Source organism: Grampus griseus, assembly GCF_964374135.1.
Source record: "Grampus griseus genome assembly, chromosome: 12".
Taxonomy (NCBI): Eukaryota; Metazoa; Chordata; class Mammalia; order Artiodactyla; family Delphinidae; genus Grampus; species Grampus griseus.
Genome location: NC_139006.1, coordinates 42805632 through 42827595, shown reverse-complemented (window position 1 = coordinate 42827595; position 21964 = coordinate 42805632). Strand labels below are relative to the sequence as shown.

At 34.2% G+C, this 21964-nt stretch overlaps 1 protein-coding gene across 3 annotated transcripts in view; it reads right to left on the bottom strand.

Annotated features, from left to right (window-relative positions):
* TAF4B (TATA-box binding protein associated factor 4b) overlaps positions 1 to 21964 on the bottom strand; it is a gene marked incomplete at its 5' end in the record, with an annotated part of 112974 nt that overhangs the window by 66990 nt on the left and 24020 nt on the right. Inside the window, 2 exons of one of the 3 annotated variants that reach the window (XM_082667817.1) lie at positions 13257 to 13359; positions 14023 to 14170. In XM_082667817.1, the coding sequence (XP_082523943.1) occupies positions 13257 to 13359; positions 14023 to 14170 (251 nt within the window). The remainder of the gene's footprint in view (positions 1 to 13256; positions 13360 to 14022; positions 14171 to 21964) is intronic. The other 2 variants (XM_082667816.1, XM_082667818.1) reach the window with 2 other exon arrangements.

Here is a 21964-nt window from a genome sequence, read left to right as displayed (position 1 = left end):
TCTGAGTACAAAACACTGGAAACAACCTAAATATCTATCATTATGTAACTTTGTTTAGAACATCAAATCACAATGATTATATACTGATATAGAATAATCTGCAAGATTTATTACTACTAAGTTGTAAATATCAAAATGGGTTGGCCAAAAAGTTCATTTGGGTTTTTCCATTACATCTTACGGAAAAACCCGAACAAACTTTGTGGCCAACCCAATAAAACATCATAATATTGTATACTGCCATCTATGTTGAAAAGATTCTATCTAGAGAGATATGCAAGAAATTGATAACAGTGGTTGGCTCTAGGCTGAGAACCTGGGTAGCAGAGGGAAAATGATGCAAGAGAGAACCTTATTTTTTTCCCACTGTATATCCTTTTGTTCCTTTCGAATGCTATACAAAATGTATGTATTATCTAGTCAAATAAATAAATAATTCACTTAAAAGGTATAAACAAAAAATTTTTATTTTAAGAAGATCAAGTTCTTCCTTTAGGTTACTAATCCCTGGTTAAATAAGGTTACCTTCAATATTCTTTTTTCACCACCCTTGGGCATAACCTCGCTACGTTACCACAGCCAGCTTACAAACGCTGCTTTCTTCCTTCTATGACTTTTTTAAAGGTATCTTTCCTCATGGGAAATTCCCTTTCCTCTTTTTAACTCAAACACAGCATAGGATATTGCAGTATTTCTCAAACTTCAGTGATTGTAGGAACTACTTACGAGTATATTCCTTTGCAGTTCATTCAGCATGTAAGCACAAAGATAATTTTTCCTAAATCGCATTTTACTACGAAAAAATCTGCCTAAAAACTATGAAAGACTTCACAATCTCATCTCTAAGTCTTCATTCATGTAATTTCGCTGTGAGGAATGTTTAAGAACCTAATTTCTAACAAGATTTAGCATAAAGCAACTCCTTCAAGAAGATTTTTTTGTTGTTGAATTTTAACCCTAGATTTAGAGTTTATCTGGGCACAGCTCAGAAGGATGTTTCTTCCGTCTCCTGACTTTCCAAGATTTCGTCACCAGAGACTGTTTTCTCTCTCTTTAAGTCCTTACTTGAATGATTAATCATCTATATTATGTCATACTCTATATAACAAGTATATATCACTGACACTTGTATATATAAGGACAGACTCTTAATAAATACATAATGAAACAATTAATTACATATGAAGCAAGGTAGAGCACATGTTTAATCTACACTAGAGAATCTGATTCCTGCAATATGAAAAAATGGGACATTAAAGTTGGTGGAATAATATTATCTGTGCAAACGGCATGTAACCTTGTCCTATATTATTTTCTAAGTGTCTTTTAAAGCAAATTTTAAAAAAACCTCTTAATTCCTAGCTGGTAAAATACCTTCTAAGTTATGTAAGTATATATTAATATACATATATATATTATTCATCCATAAATATTTTATAATTTCTCTCTAAAATATAAGAACTCTAAACGAAGACCTTAACCATAAGGCATTATCACCTCTTCAAAAAATCAACAATAATTCCTTATTATCATCAAATAGCAAGTCTGTTTAAATAGAGTTAACTCTACAAACATGCACACGTACTGTAATATTTATCACTTCTGATTCTGAAGTACGAAGAATAAAACACAAATCTCTGGCACCCTCTGGTGTTTAAACACTATATAGCTTCCCTTATTCATCCCAGATGTACTGACAAGCACAACAGAAAATATGATTTACACTGGGAAAAAGTCACAAAAATGTTCTTTTCAGTTAAACAGGTAGTTATGAAAATACAGGCAGATATCACTCTATGTTATTAAACCTCATCCAGTTAAGACAGGATCTAATGCCATACACTATTACCTCCTCTTATTTATTAACAAGAGTCAATATTAAGGGTCTATTTTAAGCTTCATTTTAACAATAACTAAAGTGATCTTAAGTATCCAAGAAAGAAAACTGAAAGACATTACTATAAAAAGATATGCATAAAACCACACATAACCCAAATAACTAGAACATATTATACGAAAATGAAAAGTGTATCTTTGTGCAAAAATAAAATATATCTTAAAAATAGATTATATCTAAGATTATAGATAATCCTATTCTCTTTTTCAAAATTCATTATTTCAACAAATTTCTGAATGCTTATTATGAACAAGGCATTGTTCTAAATGTTAGGTATACAATGGTAAAGTTATTGTAAACTCTCAGAGATTTAAAAAGGAGTGGGGCGCATAAAGAAGGGTAAATAAATGAATAGGGTAACTTTAGATAGTGCCTCAAGACAGCAGATATGACTGAAAAAGGAATAAAGAGAGAGGATTTATCTAAACAGATATAAAAACATATAATGAAAGATAACTGAAAATGCAAAAATATTAACACAGAAATAAAACAAAAACAGCACTAAAATGAAAATCTAGAAATGTACCCTTGTATAACTGAGAATTTACTAAAAGGTAAAGTAGCATTTCAAATCAGAAAAGTAAGGATGATGAAATCTTCAGTAACTGTTGTTAAGATGAGCAACCCAACTGGGAAAAGGTAATTTCTGTTTAAGCTATTTACAAAGATAGAATCAAGAATTACTGAAGATTTTGTAAAGGTCTATTGCATATATGAGGTGTGTATAGATAACTTGGAAGAAAATATAGGAGCACATCATTATGAGCTAAGGATAGGGAAAGATTTTTTAAAATAATGCAAAAGTCAAAAGCTATAAAGGAAGAGACTAATAAAGTTAATACTGTGATTTAAAATCTTCAAATAACAAGACACTAAAAACAAAATTACAAGTTAAACAAAAGATTGGGAGAAAAATATTTATAACATACACAATGAAGATCTACTCTCAGGAATTCCCTCGCGGTCCAGTGGTTAGGACTTTGTGTTTTCACTTCTGAGGGCCCGGGTTCAATCCCTGGTTGGGGAAATAAGATCCCACAGGCCACACAGCGCGGCCAGGAAAAAAAACCAAAAACTATTTTCCAATATACAAGTTTAGAAAGCAATAAGCACTCAATAGCTAAATGAGCAAAAGTAGTAAGCTAGAAACTACCTAAAGAAAATACTAATGGTGACACTTTTGCTTCAGGCATTAACTGGACTAGATTTACCCATGAGAAATTACATGACATTCTTCTAATTTAGACCAGCTTATTTTCATTCCAGTGTTGGATGCACAGAAGTTGTCAAAAAGGTGTCAGTAAAAATAAACACTGAGCACCTTCTAAAAGTAGAACTGCCTCAGGGGCAAATGCCTGTGGCTAGCACTAGTTTTCTGGCCTCTGTTAAAGTGGAGAAACTCTTAAGTCAGGTTCTCTAGAACAGGTACTAACATGGTCCCAAGTCAATAGTCATCCCTGGTTCCTATGGGACACAGTCACAAATCTTCTTTGGAGTAAAGCAAACTCAATTTGGGTCACCAGATTTAATCTGATTTACCCATCCACTGAGGTTTTAAATTCAGCAATTACATTTTTCACTTCTAAATGTCCTATTTGGTTCTTTATCAAATCTTTGTATTCATTTTTTAATAGATAATTGTTACTTGCTCATTTTTTTGTGATTCCACATTTTATTTTTAACGGTACGCGGGCCTCTCACTGCTGTGGCCTCTCCTGTTGCGGAGCACAGGCCCCGTATGTGCAGGCTCAGTGGCCATGGCTCATGGGCCCAGCCGCTCCACGGCATGTGGGATCTTCCCGGGTCGGCATGAACCCACGTCCCCTGCATCAGCAGGCGGGCTCTCAACCACTGTGCCACCAGGGAAGCCCTATGAGAGTTTTTAGTACTGAATATTTGATCACCCAATGTTTGAAGTCAGTGGCATTCCAATTGTGTTGATGTTTCCTTTGCTTGGGGTGACCTTTCCTTGTAGGCTTTATCTTTGAAAGTGAACACATGCATACATACCAGAAAAGAATGAAATGACATTATTAAAGTGCTGGAAGCAAAAAAAGAAAAGCCAACCTATAATTCTAATCTCACTCCTGACATCACTGTCTACATAAACAACCTCATTTAAAAATTATCAGAAATAAGAACTTAACAAGGGGGTTGGCATATAATTTTTTTTAAAAAAGCAACCTAGGGAATTCCCTGGTGGTCCAGTGGTTAAGACGTGGGCTTTCACTGCTGTGGGCCCAGGTTCAATCCCTGGTTGGGGAACTAAGATCCCACAAGCTGCGCGGCGTGGCCAAAAATAAATATAAATAAATAAAAAGCAACCTACATTTCTATATACTAGGAACAGAAAAGGCAATTACCAAAAATTTTACCGATAACAGCAACAAAAAGGTGCCTAGGAATAAACCGAACAGATAAACAAAACAAATGGTGTACAACCTGTATAGATAAAATTATATCACTTTACTGAAAGATGTTAAAGAAAGCATGCATAAATGGAGACATAAATCATGTTCATAGATAGAAGGTTCAAAATTATAAAGAAATCAGCTGAAGGACAATGGACCTATAGGCTCAAGCCCATGTTGGTCAAATTCTAACAGGTTTTTTGTGGAATTTAAACTGATGCCTAAATTTATATGAACAGCAAAATCCCAAGAATGGCAAAAAAAATCAAGAAGAGCAGGGGAAGCGGGTATGAAAGTGGAGGAAGGAGGGTGTAAAAGTAGAGGAAGGAGAGGAAATAAAAAAATAAAGAGGGATAGGTAGGAGACATGCCTTAACAGAGGTAAAATTTATTTTGAAGTTATAGTAAATTGAGCAGTATGCTATTGGAAATAAATTAAACAGTAAGATAAAATAGATATTTAAAAAAAAGATTAACAGAATAGATAAGCCCAGAAAAGACCGTGCCTATACAGGCACACCTCCTTTTATTGCACTTCACTTTATTGTGCTTCGAGATAATGTGTTTTTTACAAATTGAAGGTCTGTGGCAACCCGGTGGTCAAGCAAGTCTACCAGCGCCAGTTTTCCAATAGCATTTGCTCATTTCGTGACTCTTCGTCACATTTTGTCAGTTCCTGGAATATTTCAAACTTTTTCATTATTATTTTATTTGTTATGGTGATCTGTGATCAGTGATCTTTGATGTTACTATTGTAATCGTTTTGGGTCACCACAAACCATGCCCATACAAGATTGCCGACTTAATAGGTAAATGTTGTGTGTGTTCTGACTGCTCTACCAACCAGCCATTCCACAGTCTCTCTCCCTCTCCTCAGGCCTCCCTATTCCCTGAGACATGACAATATTGAAATTAGGCCAGGTAATAACCCAACAATGCCTCCTAAGTGTTCAAGTGAAAGGAAGAGTTACTCATCTCTCACTTTAAATCAAAAGCTAGAAATGACAAAGATTAATGAGGAAGGCCTGCAGAAAGCCAAGATAGGCCGAAAGCTAGGCCTCTTGTGCCAGTTAGTCAAGTTGTGAATGCAAAGGAAAAGTTCTTGAAGGAAATTAAAAGTGTTACTCCAGTGAACACACAAATGATAAGAAAGTGAAACAGCCTTACTGCTGATATGAAGAAAGTTTTAGTGGTTCTGGACAGAAGATCAAACCAGCCACAACATTTCCTTCAGCCAAAGCCCAAATCAGAGTCAGGTCCTACCTTTCTTCAATTCTATTGATACAAAAGCTGATACAAAAGAAAGTTTTAGTGGTTCTGGACGGAAGATCAAACCAGCCACAACATTTCCTTCAGCCAAAGCCCAATTCAAAGTCAGGTCCTACCTTTCTTCAATTCTATGGATACAAAAGCTGAAGAAGAAAAGTTTGAAGCTAGCAGAGGTTGGTTCATGAGGTTTAAGGAAAAAAGCTGCCTCCGTAACATAAAAGTACAAGGTGAAGCAGCAAGTGCTGATGTAGAAACTACTGCAAGTTATCCAGAAGATCTACCTAAGACAATTAATAGAAGTGGCTACACTAAACAACATACTTCTAATGTAGACAAAACAGCTTATACTGGAAGAAGATACCATCAGGACTTTCATAGGTAGAGAGGAGAAGTCAACCCCTGGCTTCAAAGCTTCAAAGGTCAGGCTGACTCTCTTGTTAGGGATTAATGCAGCTTATGACCTTAAGTTGAAGCCAATGCTCATTTACCATTCTGAAAATCCTAAAATTAGGGTTCAGAATCCAGCAAAGAAAAGTACCCTAAGTCTTAGTTGAAATACCTGAGGTACTACATCCTATAGTCAGGGAGAACCAAAGGGACATGGAGTCTTGGAAAGACTACAGCCTAGATTTGAATTCAGTTACTGACTAGATGAAGGCAATCTGCTCCTCTCCTGCCAACCAGCAAACTGGATAAGTTCTCTTTCTGGAGGTAATTAATCCAAAACCCCTATAATTATTTTTTACACATATTTGACACTGACTCAAAAATTACTAAGTTCATACCAAGAAATAGGACTAAAAAGCCAAATAACAGAAACAGACTTACAGACAACCTGGATGTTGGGAATATTAGGTATGAACTTTAATATAACTATGACTAATTTTTCAAGAATGCAGAGGATAATTCCAATAGAGAACAAAAATCTATTAAAAAAGAAATGGAGGTGTGGTTTCTGGTAATGACAGAGTAGCTTAATTAATCATTACAAAATCAACATACAACTTTTTAAAAAGGCAACCACTTTAAAAAATGGGAAAAAGGCAACCAGAAACTAGAGAGAAGTCAACCCTTGAAATATGGTAACAACGATGGGTAAAATTTGTGAGTTTATGTCTTTTGGCCTGAAAGCACTCTCCAGCCTGTGCAGCCGTATTCTTGGTGTCAGAGGACAGATTTCAGTGTTGAAAGAGCACTTGGACAATTAGGGAAGATACACCAGAATGTAAGGCTCCACAGAGCAGTAATCCCTCAAATCTGCATATAAATCTGACCTAATCATTGACTGATGGAAGAACTACATATGCCCCAGGGGACACCCCAGCAGCCTAACAAAAACAGCAATAGGAAGGGGAAAGAACTGAGTGAATATTTCAGCTGCTACTCAACCTAAGAAAGACTAAGTTTGGAATTTAAGAACAGTCAAGTTAAACTAAAATGAAGTCTACTAAATTAAAAATCAGTCTTCAGGAACATAACTGAATCCAGAGTCAATAATTACTAGATATGTGAAAAAACAGAAAGTCATGAATGTTCTGAACACAATGAAAACTTATAAGACGTATGAAAAACTGGAAAATGGGACCTAGAGTTAAAAAAAAAAAAGTTGGCAGAAATGAGCCAAATGTTGCAATTAGCAAAGATTTTTAAGGAAGCATACAAATATGCTGACAGATTTAAAGGAGCATAAAGATCAAAGAAAATAACAGAGCCTTGGTATATGCAGGAAAATATCAAAGTCTAATGCATATATAATTGGATTCATAAAAGGACAGGAGAGATAATGGTATGAATATATATAATGATATGAATGAAAACTGACTTTTCATCAGAAACAATGGAGACCAGAAAACAATGGAATAACATCTTTAAGTCTTCACAGTAAAGAAGACTGGGTCAGCCTACAATTTCTAATTGGGGAAAAAAAAAACCTTCCCTTCTAAAGGGAAGGTAAACAAAAATAGTTCTCAGGAAAAGGAAAACAGAAGAGTTGTCACCAGAATTACAGACCAAGAAATGCTATAGGAAGCTCTTTAGCTGAAGGGAAAAAATACCACTGAAAACTGAACTCTACAGAAAAAAAAGAAGAGCACTGGGAATGTTTTAAAGAAAAGAAAGAATATTTTAAGGGAAAAAAAAAAGGACTTTAAAGCTAAAATCATAACACTGTGGATACACACATACATTTATAATGCATGCTGATGTAACACATATGAAAATAAAAATATATAGCACAGAAGAAGAGAGTGAGGTAAATGGACTTATATTGTTGCAAAGTTCACATATTTTATGTGTGGTACTATATTAACTCCAAATAGAGTGTATACTAAAAATACATGTTATAGCATATTGTAATCCCTGTTGATCAAAAACAAAAAAATGCAGATATAGATAAGAAGCCAACAGAGGAATTAAAATGAAATATAAAATAATAATCACTTACCCTAAAAGACAAAAAACAAATGAATAAAATAGCAAAATATTAACCTAAAGAAACAACTGTTGAATTTCATAAGAAAAGCTCAACCTAGCTATATGTAATGTATAAAGGACACTCTTTAAATACAAAGACACATGTAGGTTGAAAAAAAGGAAGGAAAAAGATAGAATATGCAAACAGTAACAAAGCTGAAGTGTTTATATTCAGCAGATAAAATACACAGCAATACAAGAAATATTTTCAAATAAAGAAGGACATGTGGGGACTTCCCTGGTGGTCCAGTGGTTAAGACTCTGTGCTTCCACTACAGGGGGCCCGGGTTTCATCCCTGGTCCGGGAGCTAAGATCCTACATGCCACGCAGCATGGTCAAAAATTTTTTTAAAATAATAATAAAATAAATAAATAAAATTTTAAAAAATAATAAAAAAGGACATTTAATTATGATAAAAGGGCCAATTTATTAGAAAAACATAACAATTATAAATATGTGTATACCTAATAACAGAGCTTCAAATAATTAATGTAAAAACTGGCAGAACTAAAGGAAAAAATAAATCTATAAGCACAGTTGGAGATTTAATACCCACTCTCAGTAACTGATGGAACTAGTCCAAAAAAAGAAAGCCAGGAAATAGATATAAACACTACTAGCTACCTTCACCAGAATGGCACATACAAAAAACTACTCCCCCAAACTGAGTAATACATTTTTTCCAAGGGCATATGAGATATTCATCAAGTTTGACCACAATAAAGAGTCTCAAATTTAGTAAGATTGATATTTTACAGTGTATATTCTCTGATCAGGACAAAATTACGTTAGAAAAAAATGAATAAAATCTCTAGAGAAGCCCCAAGTATTTGTACTATTAAATAAAAGGAAAAGGAGAAAATATTTTGACATGAATAAAAATGAAAATGAAACACTATAATTGGCTGGATGCTAACTCAGTACTTAGGGGGTTTATAGTTTTAAATGAGAAGCAACTAAAACCCAACACAAGGAAAAGAAAGGAATATTTTTTATAAGTCAATAAAATAGACAAAAGATGAACAGATAAAAACAATAAAATCGGGCTTCCCTGGTGGCACAGTGGTTAAGAATCCGCCTGCCAATGCAGGGGATACGGGTTCAAGCCCTGGTCAGGGAAGATCCCACATGCCGGTGAGCAACTAAGCCTGTGCACCACAACTACTGAGCCTGCGCTCTAGAGCCTGGGTGCCACAACTACTGAGCCCATGTGCCACAACTACTGAAGCCCATGTGCTTAGAGCCTGTGCTCCACAACAAGAGAAGCCACCGCAATGAGAAGCCTGTGCACCCCAACAAAGAGTAGTCCCTGCGTGCCGCAACTAGAGAAAGCCTGTGTGCAGCAACAAAGACCCAGTGCAGCCAAAATAAATTAATTAAAAAAAAAAGTAAAATCAAAAGTTAACTTTCTAAAAACACTAAACAAAACTGAAAGAAACATATCAATGAAAAGAGAGAGTATTACTACAAATCTTACAGATATTAAAAGGATAAGGGAATAAAATGAACAGCTATATGCCCGAAAAAGTCAACAACTAAGATAAAATACACAAAATCCTTAAAAAAAAAAAAAAAAAAAGCATGATACTATGTTACCCTAAAGAATCTACAAATATTAAAAGGAAAAGAAAGTAGTAGCACAGTTTCATTTCAACAAATTTAAAAGTAAGATGAAATGTACAAAAACCTTAAAAAATGCAACTTTCTGAAATTGACATTAAGATGACAGAGAAAATCATTTATAGATGAAACTGACTTTCTTATCAAAACCTTCCCCCGGGGGACTTCCCTGGTGGTGCAGTGGATAACACTCCATGCTCCCAATGCACAGGGCCTGGGTTAGATCCCTGGTCAGGGAACTAGATCCCACATGCATGCCGCAATTAAGAGTTTGCATGATTCAACTAAGGAGCCCACAAGCCACAACTAAGAAGCCCACCTGCCGCAACTAAGGAGCCCACCTGCCGCAACTAAGACCCAGAGCAAACAAATAAATAAAAAAACAAAAAAATCCAAAACCTTCCCCCCAAAGAAAACAAAAGACCTATTTAGTTTCAAGGGTAAATTCATTCGTATATTTAAGGAAGAAATAATTTCTACTCAAAGGTTTAAAATAAAGGAGAGGGAAAAACATCATACAACACATTTTTGAGACCAGCATAACCACATACCAAAATCTGGCAAAGACACCATAAGAACAGAAAACTATACACCAGTATCCCTAAAGAACATACATATAAAACCCTTAAAATATTAATCAAATCAAATGCAGCAATATATAAAAAGGATAATAATACTTCAGGAATACTAACATTCAAACTATTTTTTTAAAAATCAGTGTAATTCAGAATACATTGTATTATTTAAAAAATGAATGACCATCTTAAATAGATGAAGAAAAAGTGCATGACAAAATCACTCAATTTAAAAATGGGCAAAATATTTGAACAGACATTTCACAAAAGGAGCTACACAAATGGCCAATAAGGACATGAAAATACACTCAGCATCTTGATCAACATGGGTTTGAACTGCACGGGTCCACTCATACACAGATTTTTTTCAGTAAATACACACAGTAGTAGATGATCTGGAGCTGGTTGAATCCGAGGATGCAGAATCACAGATATGCTGGGCAGACTATAGAGCTTGAGCATCTGCAATGGGTCCTAAAACCAATCCCACCGCAGATACTGAAGAATGAGGGTACACCTAAATACCAACTACAATGGTTAAAACTTTTAAACTGCAGTTTATCAATTGTTAGCAAGGATATGGAACAAATTCTCATACTTTGCGGGTAGGACTGTAAATGGTACAACCACAAAGGAAAACAGTTTGGCAGTTTCTTATAAAGTTAAACATACACCTACTAAATGATTCAGCATTTTCATTCATATCTTTATGTAAGTAAAGGGAAAACTTATGTCCATACAAAGACTTGGATACAGGTGTTCCTAGCAGCTTTATTCATAATAGCCCAAAACTGGAAACAACCCGCATGTCCACCAATGGATAAAGAGACAATTCAGTACAAACAAATGCAGTAGACCCATACAGTGGAATACTACTCAGCAATGAAAAGCAACAAATTACTAATACATGCAACAACACTGCAAGTATATCAAACACATTATGCTGAGCAAAGGAAACCAAACATAAGAATACAAATTATATGATTCTATTGATTTGAAACCCCAGGAAAGACAAATCTACAATGATAAGAAGCCAATCAGTGGCTGCCTAAGGTATAATAGGGGGACTGGCTGGGAAGTCTCACAAAGGAGGCTTCTGAGGTATTGAAAGTATTCTATGTATCTTGACTGAGGTACTGGGTACATGAATTTAGCCTTTTGTCAAAACTCACTGCACTGGAAGACAATGATGACTTCCTAGGTCACCATCTTCCAACATTTACTCCCCAAAACAATACAGAACAACAAAAACCACAGCCTCAGCATAACTTGAAGACAAAAAATACCCAAACTTCAAAACAAGAATAAGTGAAAAAGGAAAACAATTCCCAGTACATAGTTTCTTGTCCTATTGCGACCAATTTCCCAACCCACTCACCCCCACCTCAAAGGCTTTGGGTAAAAGAAGACTGAATAAAAACTGCAGAAGAGAGACCAGAGAACTAGTGGCAGGCATAAGGATGAAATAATGGTTGTCCTGGTAGATTAAAGTATGGACTACATTCAATTAATTTCATCCAAACAAGAGATGACTAGGAAAACTTCAGAGAACAGACTGAAGGTGAGCATTTTAATATAAAAGTAGAACTACAACTAAAATATAGGTGGGGATGAGGAAGGAGGACTAATGTACAAATATTTATATATTGTGACAAATAATGCAACTAAAAATGGGAGAAGATACAGAAAAAAGAAAGTAGAATATCCACACACTGATTTTTAAGTAATCAACTGGTAGAAATTAAAGAATATCAATCCAAGGACAAACATAAGACTGTAAAACTTCTAGAACAAAGCATAGAAGAAAATCTTTGAAACCTTGGGTTACACAAACATTTCTTAGACAAAACATGAAAAGCATAACCTATAAGAGAAAAAAACTAATGAACTAGACTTCAGCAAAATTAAAAACTTTTGCTCTGTGAAAGACACTGGTAAAAGAACGATAAAACACACCACAAAGAAAATACTTCCTAATCACTATGTGACAAAGGACTTGGATCTTGAATATATAATGAACTCTAAAAACTCAATCATAAGAAAAAAAACAACTCAAAGGAAAAATGTGCAAAAGATCTGAATACACACTTCACCAAAGAAGATAGTATAAGGATAGCAAATAAGCATAAGAACAGATGCTCAACATCTTAACTCATTAGGAAAGTGCAAATTAAAATGACAATAATAACAACCACTATACACTTATTGGAATAGTAAAAATCAAAAGCATTGGCAATAACAAGTACTGACAGAGTTGGAGTGCAACTGGAACTCTCATCACTGCTGGTGGGAATGCAAAGTAAACAAAGTAAACAACTTTGGTAGTTTCTTAAACAGTAAAACACATACTTACCTAATGACCCAGCAATAATACTCTTAGATATTTACTACAGAGAAATCAAACCTATGGTCACATAAAAATCTGTATGTAAATGTTTATAGCAACTTTATATAGAATCATTAAAAAACTGGGAACATCCTAATGTCCATCAACAGGAAAACGGATAAACAAATTTACATTCAGACAATGAATGCTGCTCACCAGTACAAAAGAACAATCTTCTAATAATCAAAATGATGTAGATAAATCTCAAAAAAATGCTGAGTGAAAAAAGTCAAATGCAAAAGAGTAGATAATGTAATTTTCCATTTATGTAAAGTTCAAGAATGGACAAAAATGATCTATGGTGATGGACATAAGAAAAGTGGCTGCCAAAGGCAAGGGTTGGAAGTCATTGATATGAAAGGAGCATAGAGATGATGGATATGTTCAGCATCTTGGTCTGAATTATGATTACACAGGCATATGTTCGTCAAAATTCATTGAGCTCTATATTTAAGATTTGTGCACTTTACTGCTTATAAATTATACTCAATAAAGTACTGTTAGCTTTTTAAAAAGGCATCATTAAATTTATTTTATATAAGTATTATTCTGTCATCCCTTTCCTGTTTTTTAAAAAATATTAATTTCTTAAACCAGACCAAGTTTTAACTATTTAATTTCTTTACCTGAAGGATGCTGTTCCATTCTCTTTTATTTTGCTTTTCTGAATAGATGACTGAAGTGACAGAACTTTATTTCCTGGCAGGGTAATTTGCTTTAGAATGGAAGCTATAAAATCAAAAGAAGAAAGAAAAGGTAAAATTTTAAAAAAGCAATCACACTACATTAGGAAAAATTCAGGACAAGTTATTTTTAATGCATACAGAATAATCAAAGAAAATTTCAAGCTGCCCTAGAACTATGTTTAAATTCAAACATGACAATGAATTTATTCCCTGCACAACAAATCATAAAATTAAGACCTCTCCCATTTCTTTTTATATGGTCCTCAAATTGGCTAGAGAATTACCAGCATTATAAAAATATTATGCAGAAAAGGTGACAGAAACATGTTAATAATATATCCTTTATATTGGTAGATTTAAAAAATACATAAAACCTCTTTTATTTGTAAGACTGACTTCCAAACGTAGGGAAAGAAGCACATTTTAAAAAGAAATAAGACAATAGCAAATTTTATAAGTTAAAAAAAGTACTTTATTTACTAGTAGATTGTTTTATCTAGTTACAAAACACCATGAGTGGTGCTTCTTTAATCTAAAACAACATACACCCTTAAAAAGTGGCTATGTACAAAGAATATAATAAAGTTATCTTTCAGTCTTCTCTCACAGGTCTCAACTTAAAAGAAATCTCTCTTCTCTTAACAGTGCAAAAGAAAAGTACGGAAACCCATCATGTTCCAAACCCAAGGGATGAGCCAGAGTCTACCTTGAGGAAACTGACTGGTAGGTACTGCAGTGCCCACTGTCACCTTCTGTCCAGATTTCTGGATGGTCAATGCTGAGGAATGGGAAAGTGTGGTCACTTGTTTTGCAAGGCCTCCTGAAGGCTGCTGGACTACCTGAAACAATGAGAATTATTAATACAGTCATTCAACTAGACCTGCTTTAGGAAAGAACAAGCTTTCAATTGTAACAATAGAACAAATGATTAGGCTCACCTAACTAAATATACCTTTATCGTAGCATCACAAGAAAGCCTACTTAAAATTTAAATTTGTATGTAGCAAAATTATCTTACTCAAAAGTGAAAAACATGACTATCTCACACTATAATTTTCAGAGTGTAATTCAAATTTACATTCTGCTAAATTTAAATCTCCAAATAGACCCTATTTTCATCTTTTAACTTAACACAGAAAATTTCAAACACATACAAAAGCAGAGGGAACAATAAAATGAAACCACCTATACCATTATTACCCAGCTTCAACTATGATTAATTCTTGACCAATTTTATTTCATCTATATCCTTACCCACTTCTCCCCACTCTCAATTATTTTAAAGCAAATCCCAGATATATCTTTTTATCCATAAATATTTCAAAATATACCTCTAGAAGATGATGACTTTCAATTGGTTGTTTTTTTAAAAGTATCTGAAAGATAACAATGCTACAGGCATTCTCCAAGATAACAGTTCAAGAAATCCAGAGGGTGAGGGTTGGGGATAAAGGAAGAGAAATTAAAGTAATAGCAGGGCCTTGTTTTTAGCTTCAAAGAAGAAAAAACAGAATAGCAGAGTTTCATTTTTTCACTTCAAAGAAAAAAAACAGTCACCATGTATTTGAGCCAGCTATTGAGAGCGAAATATTTGTAAGTCCTCAAACTCATATATGGCTAATATAAATGATCTAGGAGGTAGACTTCATAATGGAATTCTGGAGGTATAATTTATTCTATACTCTAATTTTTTGTAAATAAAATTGTCTAGTGCATATTACTAAACAAAAGTAACTTACAAGAAATCCAAAATGTCCCAATAAATAATCTTATAGGAACCAACGTTCCTAGAGAAAAAATACAAGTTGGAATAATTCAATTGCCATGATTCTATGAGAATAGACTCTTGAAAGAGAGAAACAACTCTTGAAAACAATGATATATTTCAGTTGAGATCATACTTATGTATTGTAAAGTCCTAGGAAACATATTTAAATTCCATAAAGTAATACACATTCAGAGTCCCATTTATGCATTCAGATTGAAACTCAAAAGAAAACAGAAACACTCCTAACAATTCTGGCATACCTCCCTATTGTTCATATTTTCTTCCTTGATATCTTTTATTTGGTATTCTTTTCAGTATTTTAATTACAAAAGATAGTAATAAAATGTTATTAGAAATTTGCTTATGAGTTAAGTCTTCATACCATTTTTGATGGGTACTCAAAAATATTAAAAAAAAAGTAACAGCCTAGAGACCAGCCCCTGAAGTGGAAGGAGGCTCTATGCCTCCTGGGGTCCTGCCAGGAGGGGTGGGGGCATGGAGGCCAGAAGACCCCAGCGTCAGCGTGTGGCCCTAGCACAGAACAAGCTGGGGAAGGCAAGCCTTGGTGTCTGCAGGAGGGCTCCCAGGCCAGGGATGTGTGTGGCTCAGTCTACAGCCCACTCCAGGGCAAGTTCATGCAGGGAGCAGGAGGCAAATGTGGCAACTGATTTAATAATCCTGGATACCCATCATTCCTCATCCTAATGAGGATGTACCAATGAGGATGTATGCTACCAAGTGCACCTAACACACTTGGGATCACATGTGCAGTATATTCCTGCACACTTGCTGAGCAAAATAAAATACAATGAGAAAGTATAAAACAGTTCAGTAGTCTTCTTTCAAAGAAAGTACCATTTTTAGACCACAATATTAGGTATCTTATGGACACTGAAATTAGACAGATGGAAATTGGCCCAAAGATGATACATTTGCTCCTACTTGGCAAGCAAAACAAAGAGCTATTATATTTTTAAAAACATGTCCTTTATTTACTTTCCCTGCAAGAAAACCACTAGAAAAGAAGAAGAGTAAATAGTACATACCTTAGCTTTTTCTCTTGACAAGTCAAGTTCTGATGTTTTACTAGGATGTTAATTTAATGTTCTATAGTTTATAGAAACTGCAGGTCTAGAGCTACACAATCTTCTTCAGGTGACAGCTATTTTTTTTACATTAATTATGATTTTTACACTAACTATGATCTGGAATATCTGACATGGAACTGTTCTTAAATTCCATAAGGAAAGGAAGCAAACAAACAAAAGTACAGATTAAACTAGTAGATGAAAACACCCTTCACACTCTGCTTTCTCTATATTTCGACCCCACCAACTCCTCTGTTCATAAATACACAGCAATCAAATACTTAGCTCTAAATAACTCAAGCAGTACATGCACACAAAGTTACTAAAGGGTAATACCTCCTCTAATTTTTATACAGTATTTAATATGTGATTACTGGCACATACTCACTGAGGTTGAGTTCTAGAAAACATAGGGCCCCAAATGAACAAAAACTGTAGTATAAAAAGTCAGGAAATAGGGAATCCCTGGTGGTCCAGTGGTTAGGACTCTGTGCTTTCACTGCCGAGGGCCTGGGTTCAATCCCTGGTCGGGGAACTAAGACCTCGCAAGCTGCGCAGCATGGCCCCCCCACCCCACAAAAAAAAAGTCAGGAAATACATGTTAGTTGCCACTATTTCTTAGGAACAGCCAATGTGTGGTTCTTGTGCCACTACTCAAATTCTGGGACAAGCATACATCACTAAATACCACCATTTCTATATACCCACATGCAGCCTTAGAATCTTTCTTAACACAGAGGTCCAGTAAAATCCTATAATGAGAGTTGAAATGTATTTGCCATGCCCAATCTAGATTAAAATTCAACCTTGGCAACCTCAGAATATGCTGTTTTTTCAAAGGGCCTTCTAACCACTTTTTAAAATTTGCCCAAATGAATTCTTAATTATATTACCAGCTTTTATAGAAATCAGTAAATGCTGCTTCAAATCGAGAACCTATAACTTTCTGTTAAAAATTTAAATGTGCTTATTTGTATGATGATTTATATGAACTTTAACTACAAGCAAAACTAATCTGTGGGAGTCATTGCTTCTGGAGGTACACAGGTGGGGACTGACTGGGAAGGGAAAAAAGGGAACTAACTGCAAGGTGATGGTAACACTCCATATCTTGAAAGGGTTTGAGTTACACAGAGGTAAGCATTGTCAAAACTTATCCAATGTTACATTTAAAATTTGTGCACATCACTGAATATAAATTTTAGTTAAAAGGAAGAAAAGAGTAAACAAATATTGATTGGTAGTTAATGATATGCATGCATTAAAATTAATGTTTAATTTTTTTAGGAAGAAACCTTTGAAATGTATCAAAAATTAAGATTGATGGGTGGATAAATCAAGTATAGTAACTGTAAATAGTGGAATCTAGGTGGTTGGTATATGGGTGTTCACTATAAACTTCAACTTTGCTATGTTTGGAAATTTTCATAATAAAACATTTTCTTGAATAAGGCAAAAATAAGACAACATACACACTGTAAATATTGTCTCTAAATAGTCTATTTTCCATAAATTCTAATGTATCCTCACCAAACTAAAACCTAAAAAAAATATATTCTTCAATTAAATTTAAATGAACTGGCATTAATCAACCTATATATTAAGACTACTATATGAACCCTGACTAAATTATAGTCCATGAAGATTTTTCGACGCAACTCCTGATTATATATGGAAAATAAAGGGTAGTAGGCCTTACTTGGATTCAGCCTCTTTACCAAATCTTTCATTAGTCCTATTTGACAATCAACAACTGAATTCTACCTCTCCTGTCACTCTTAACAGCATGCTAAGAAGAAAGAAAAAAAAGACAAACTGATTACTTAAGTCTGGATCGCAGTAGATCAGTCCAATATGAAACTGACAGTGAACTACTTGACCCAATAAAACAATAATCCTTGTTTTGTTTCCCACTCAATTTTAATTTCAACTTCTTTAACAAAAATAGTGGCCACCAGCACACTCAGAGACTGAAATTTATACCTTGAAAATGTTTCTCCTTCTTCAGTGAGAAGTGAAGTCAGAGACAATCAGCAGAGTTAAGCCTCACAGAGCATTTCATATAAAAATGTGTATTCTGAAATCCTTTAATGATTCCCTACTTCAAAATAATTAGGTACGAGACAAAAATATGATGCAACAACAACAAATTTTTTCTAATATTCTGGGTCAATTTATTTTAGGAGATCAGTTTTACTTCGATGAAACTGAAAATTACATTAATAATATACTGATAATTAGTTGTTTTTCTCTTATATCCACAAAACAGTAATAGTTGGAGAATGATTGTTGAACGTACTTGGCCACTTACTTATCAAATGTCTACAATTCTGTTAAGAAAGAAATGCAAGTAATAGTCACCTGGGGAAATATATATCTGAAATAAGGAAAATATATCTATGATAATACTACAACTTCCTGCCCTATCTCCAAATAAAAAATTTTTTAAAAGATTTTACACACACACACACACACACACACACGATTACTAAGAGTAACAGTATTCAGTTTACTCTCTAAAACTATACACCTTTTTTCTAAAAACAGAAACCCAGAATTTTGAATTTCCTTTCTCATTCATGAGTTTTGTTCACACATGTGGATTTGAGAAGCTTATTAATTTTTTGTGTTAAAATTAGTTATTAAAATTTATCAAAATTTAATTTAAAAAATGATGAGACATTAAAATTTAGCTCTTTTAAATTAAATTAACTTTTCTAATTACATTTAAACTGAATTACTATGACAACGTTTAATTTAAATTAAATTTAGCTTTTGCTCAATTATGTGTAAAATAATTTTTTCACCAATATCGTGAGGAAAATTTTAAGCATCAAAACTCCTGAAAGCTTCTACTTATTATCTATCCACCACTGGTAGATTCTAATCCAATTCATCCACTCTCTTTCATTAACTTTCTAAAAAAGGTAAAAATGTCAAGCTCTGCTTAGTTGTAGTATATAACATCCTATAATAGCTGCTATGCCAGAATTGGTAGACAACCAATAAGATTAATCATTTAAAAGAATTAGATTCTTAGATGAAATCCGGGAACTACTGGTTAGGTCCATATTTCAACAATTCAAGCATTTGAGGACCAAGATATACAAAGCACTATGTTGAACTACTGGTACAAAATGAAAAATTTACACCTAAAGAAAGTGTGAACAATCCTAGCTAATTTACTTGATGAGAACTTTAGCAGATCCCCAGAGGCTAACATATAAAAAAATCCATGAGATAGAAAAGATAACATGTGGTCATAAATCTAAATTTTTTTTTAAAAATTGGGAGGAGGGTCTCTTTAATCTGGAATGAAAACATATACTTCATAAAATAATAACTGTACAAAATCTAAACCCTGCAATGGCAGATTAAGAGGATTCTCATACCTTGAAAGTGTGATATTTAAAACATCTTATCAAGAAGGCAGGAAACCTATACAACTCTTTAGGAAAACTGGACAAGCTAGAAAAAGATAAAGTATTAACAGGGATTTTTAAATTCATGATTATTAAAGGAAATAAACCACACAAATTTTATACCTAACATTGAAAAACACAGCCATACTTCTACTGTTCAGACCACTTTTGGAGATTGCATCCTGAGTTACATGGACCACAGATTTGAACTAGCGTGGCAATTCTCGTATTTTAAATAATTATTTACCATATTTCTTACAAGCTGCATTGAATACTTTCTTATGTTTCTAGCACCTGGAGTGTTTTCCTCCTCACTTAGACAGACCTAGGATTAAACTGGACTATGGTTTATAATGAACTCACTGATGATATTCTTAAATTACTTGAGTAACACTAATTCAAACTTAAGTAACATTAATTTTCTAAATTAGCTGATTTGAAAGAATGTCCTAGTTCAATCCTCTCTGTGGCATTGCCATACAGAAAGAACAGCTTATGTTGTTTTGTGCCCCAGGTAAAAATTTGTTATAAAACAGATTACAATGCATCTTCAGTGTCTAGCTGCTCTGTTTCTGCCATTTTAAACAGGAAGATATGAATACTGACATCAAATTTGTTGACTAAAATTGAAACAAAGGCCAAACAAGAAAACAGAATTCACAAGGAAAATATATTCCCCATTCTTTTAAGAATGAAAGCAGGAAATTTAAAAATCCCTAAAATTTACCAGTGGATTTTGTTACATGTTTTTCTTGATTGAAACTGTTTCTAATGTATAACAAGGTAAGCCTATAAAATGTAAATGCTGTCAAGATGTTATTACCTGACAGTTTTCCATTTCAGGACCCTCTAGAAACCTAGAAGTTCTTGCCATAAGTGCCAGAATCTAATGGGAAAGACACTGGGTTCTAGGCTGAGATCTATTACTTGTTGAGTGCCAGTGGATAGGTCCCTTACAATTTCTGGGATTCTTAGTTTTCTCCCTGCCTTGTCTTCACCAAAATTATTTCAAAATCCATATTGCATACAAGACATGTTTTAAGACTCTATGTAGCTATAAAGTATTATTTCACTTAGGGGTGGATATGCTATAGATTTTCAATAAAGATTAGCATTTATTCAAGAATCAGCTATGACCCATAAAGAGGATTTCAATACTCTTAAGTGCTACCAAAAGAGACCTTTCACCAAGGCAATTACAGTTACAATGGTTCCCAAATCTGGCTACTCAGATCGATGTTTAAGAATCACTGCTTCTAAAGAAGGTTCGTCTCTGAGATTAAATGCAGACGCCCAAGAGAAACGCCACAAGGCAGGTACATTTCTCCACTTGAAAATCAGACTGCAGAGTAGGAAGGGATGAAAAAAGATCAACGCCCAGGAAACGATTATTACTTCCCACCTACCCAAGAGTTTTGACTGTTGTCCAAACTGATCTTTCCTCTTTCATTCTACACCTAAAGCTTGCTCTCTGCCTCAAAGACAATCATTCACAGATACTGTCTTCTCCTGATCACGTACACAAGGCTGGGAAGTTTACTTAGATTTTACTGTTCCAAAAAGCAGAAAAAACTAAAACAAAGAGATTCAAAACACAGCCTTTAACATGAAGGTTTTCAAAGAAGAACAAGGGCAATCACCAAAAATCAAAAGAACAGTTAGTTCTGTTACAGTATAAGGTAGGGAAGAACTTTACTTAAAAAACACGATTTTTAATTAATTCACCATGTACTATCTTCCACAGGTTAACAATACTTTCAGTCTTCCGATAAAACATGTCTTGAGTGAAGTAAATCTAAACACCAACAGATAAACAGCTAAAATTTCAGGTTTCTTCCACCCAAGAACTTCCCAATCTATAGGGTTTAGGAAGAAACACAACTTCTTACTCATCTACTCCCCTCACTTCTCTCTTCCTTCAGCACATTTTTAAAAGAAATGTTACCATAATATCACCTATGTAATAACCTTACCAAAAATATTTAATCTGAATCTAGTCTTGAGGAAATGATTAGACAAAACAAAATAAAGGACACTCTGCAAAACAACTGGCCCAGGCACTTAAAATAGTACACCACAATGAACAACTACAAAAGGCTGAGAACTGTTCTAGATTAACGGAGCCTGAAAAAAAAAAAAAAAAAAAAAGACAAGTGTAATATGCAATTCTTTACTAGAAACATCAGGAAAAAAATTAGCTATTAAGGACATTGTTGGCACAACTGTAAATATTGTGCCAATATTAACTACCCATGTGTGATAATAAGTACGTTTGCAGTTATGCTAAAAAAAAATCCTTTTCCTTAAGAGATACACAGTACTTAATGGCACAAAGTCAATTTCTGTAACCAACTCTTAAATGGTTCAGGA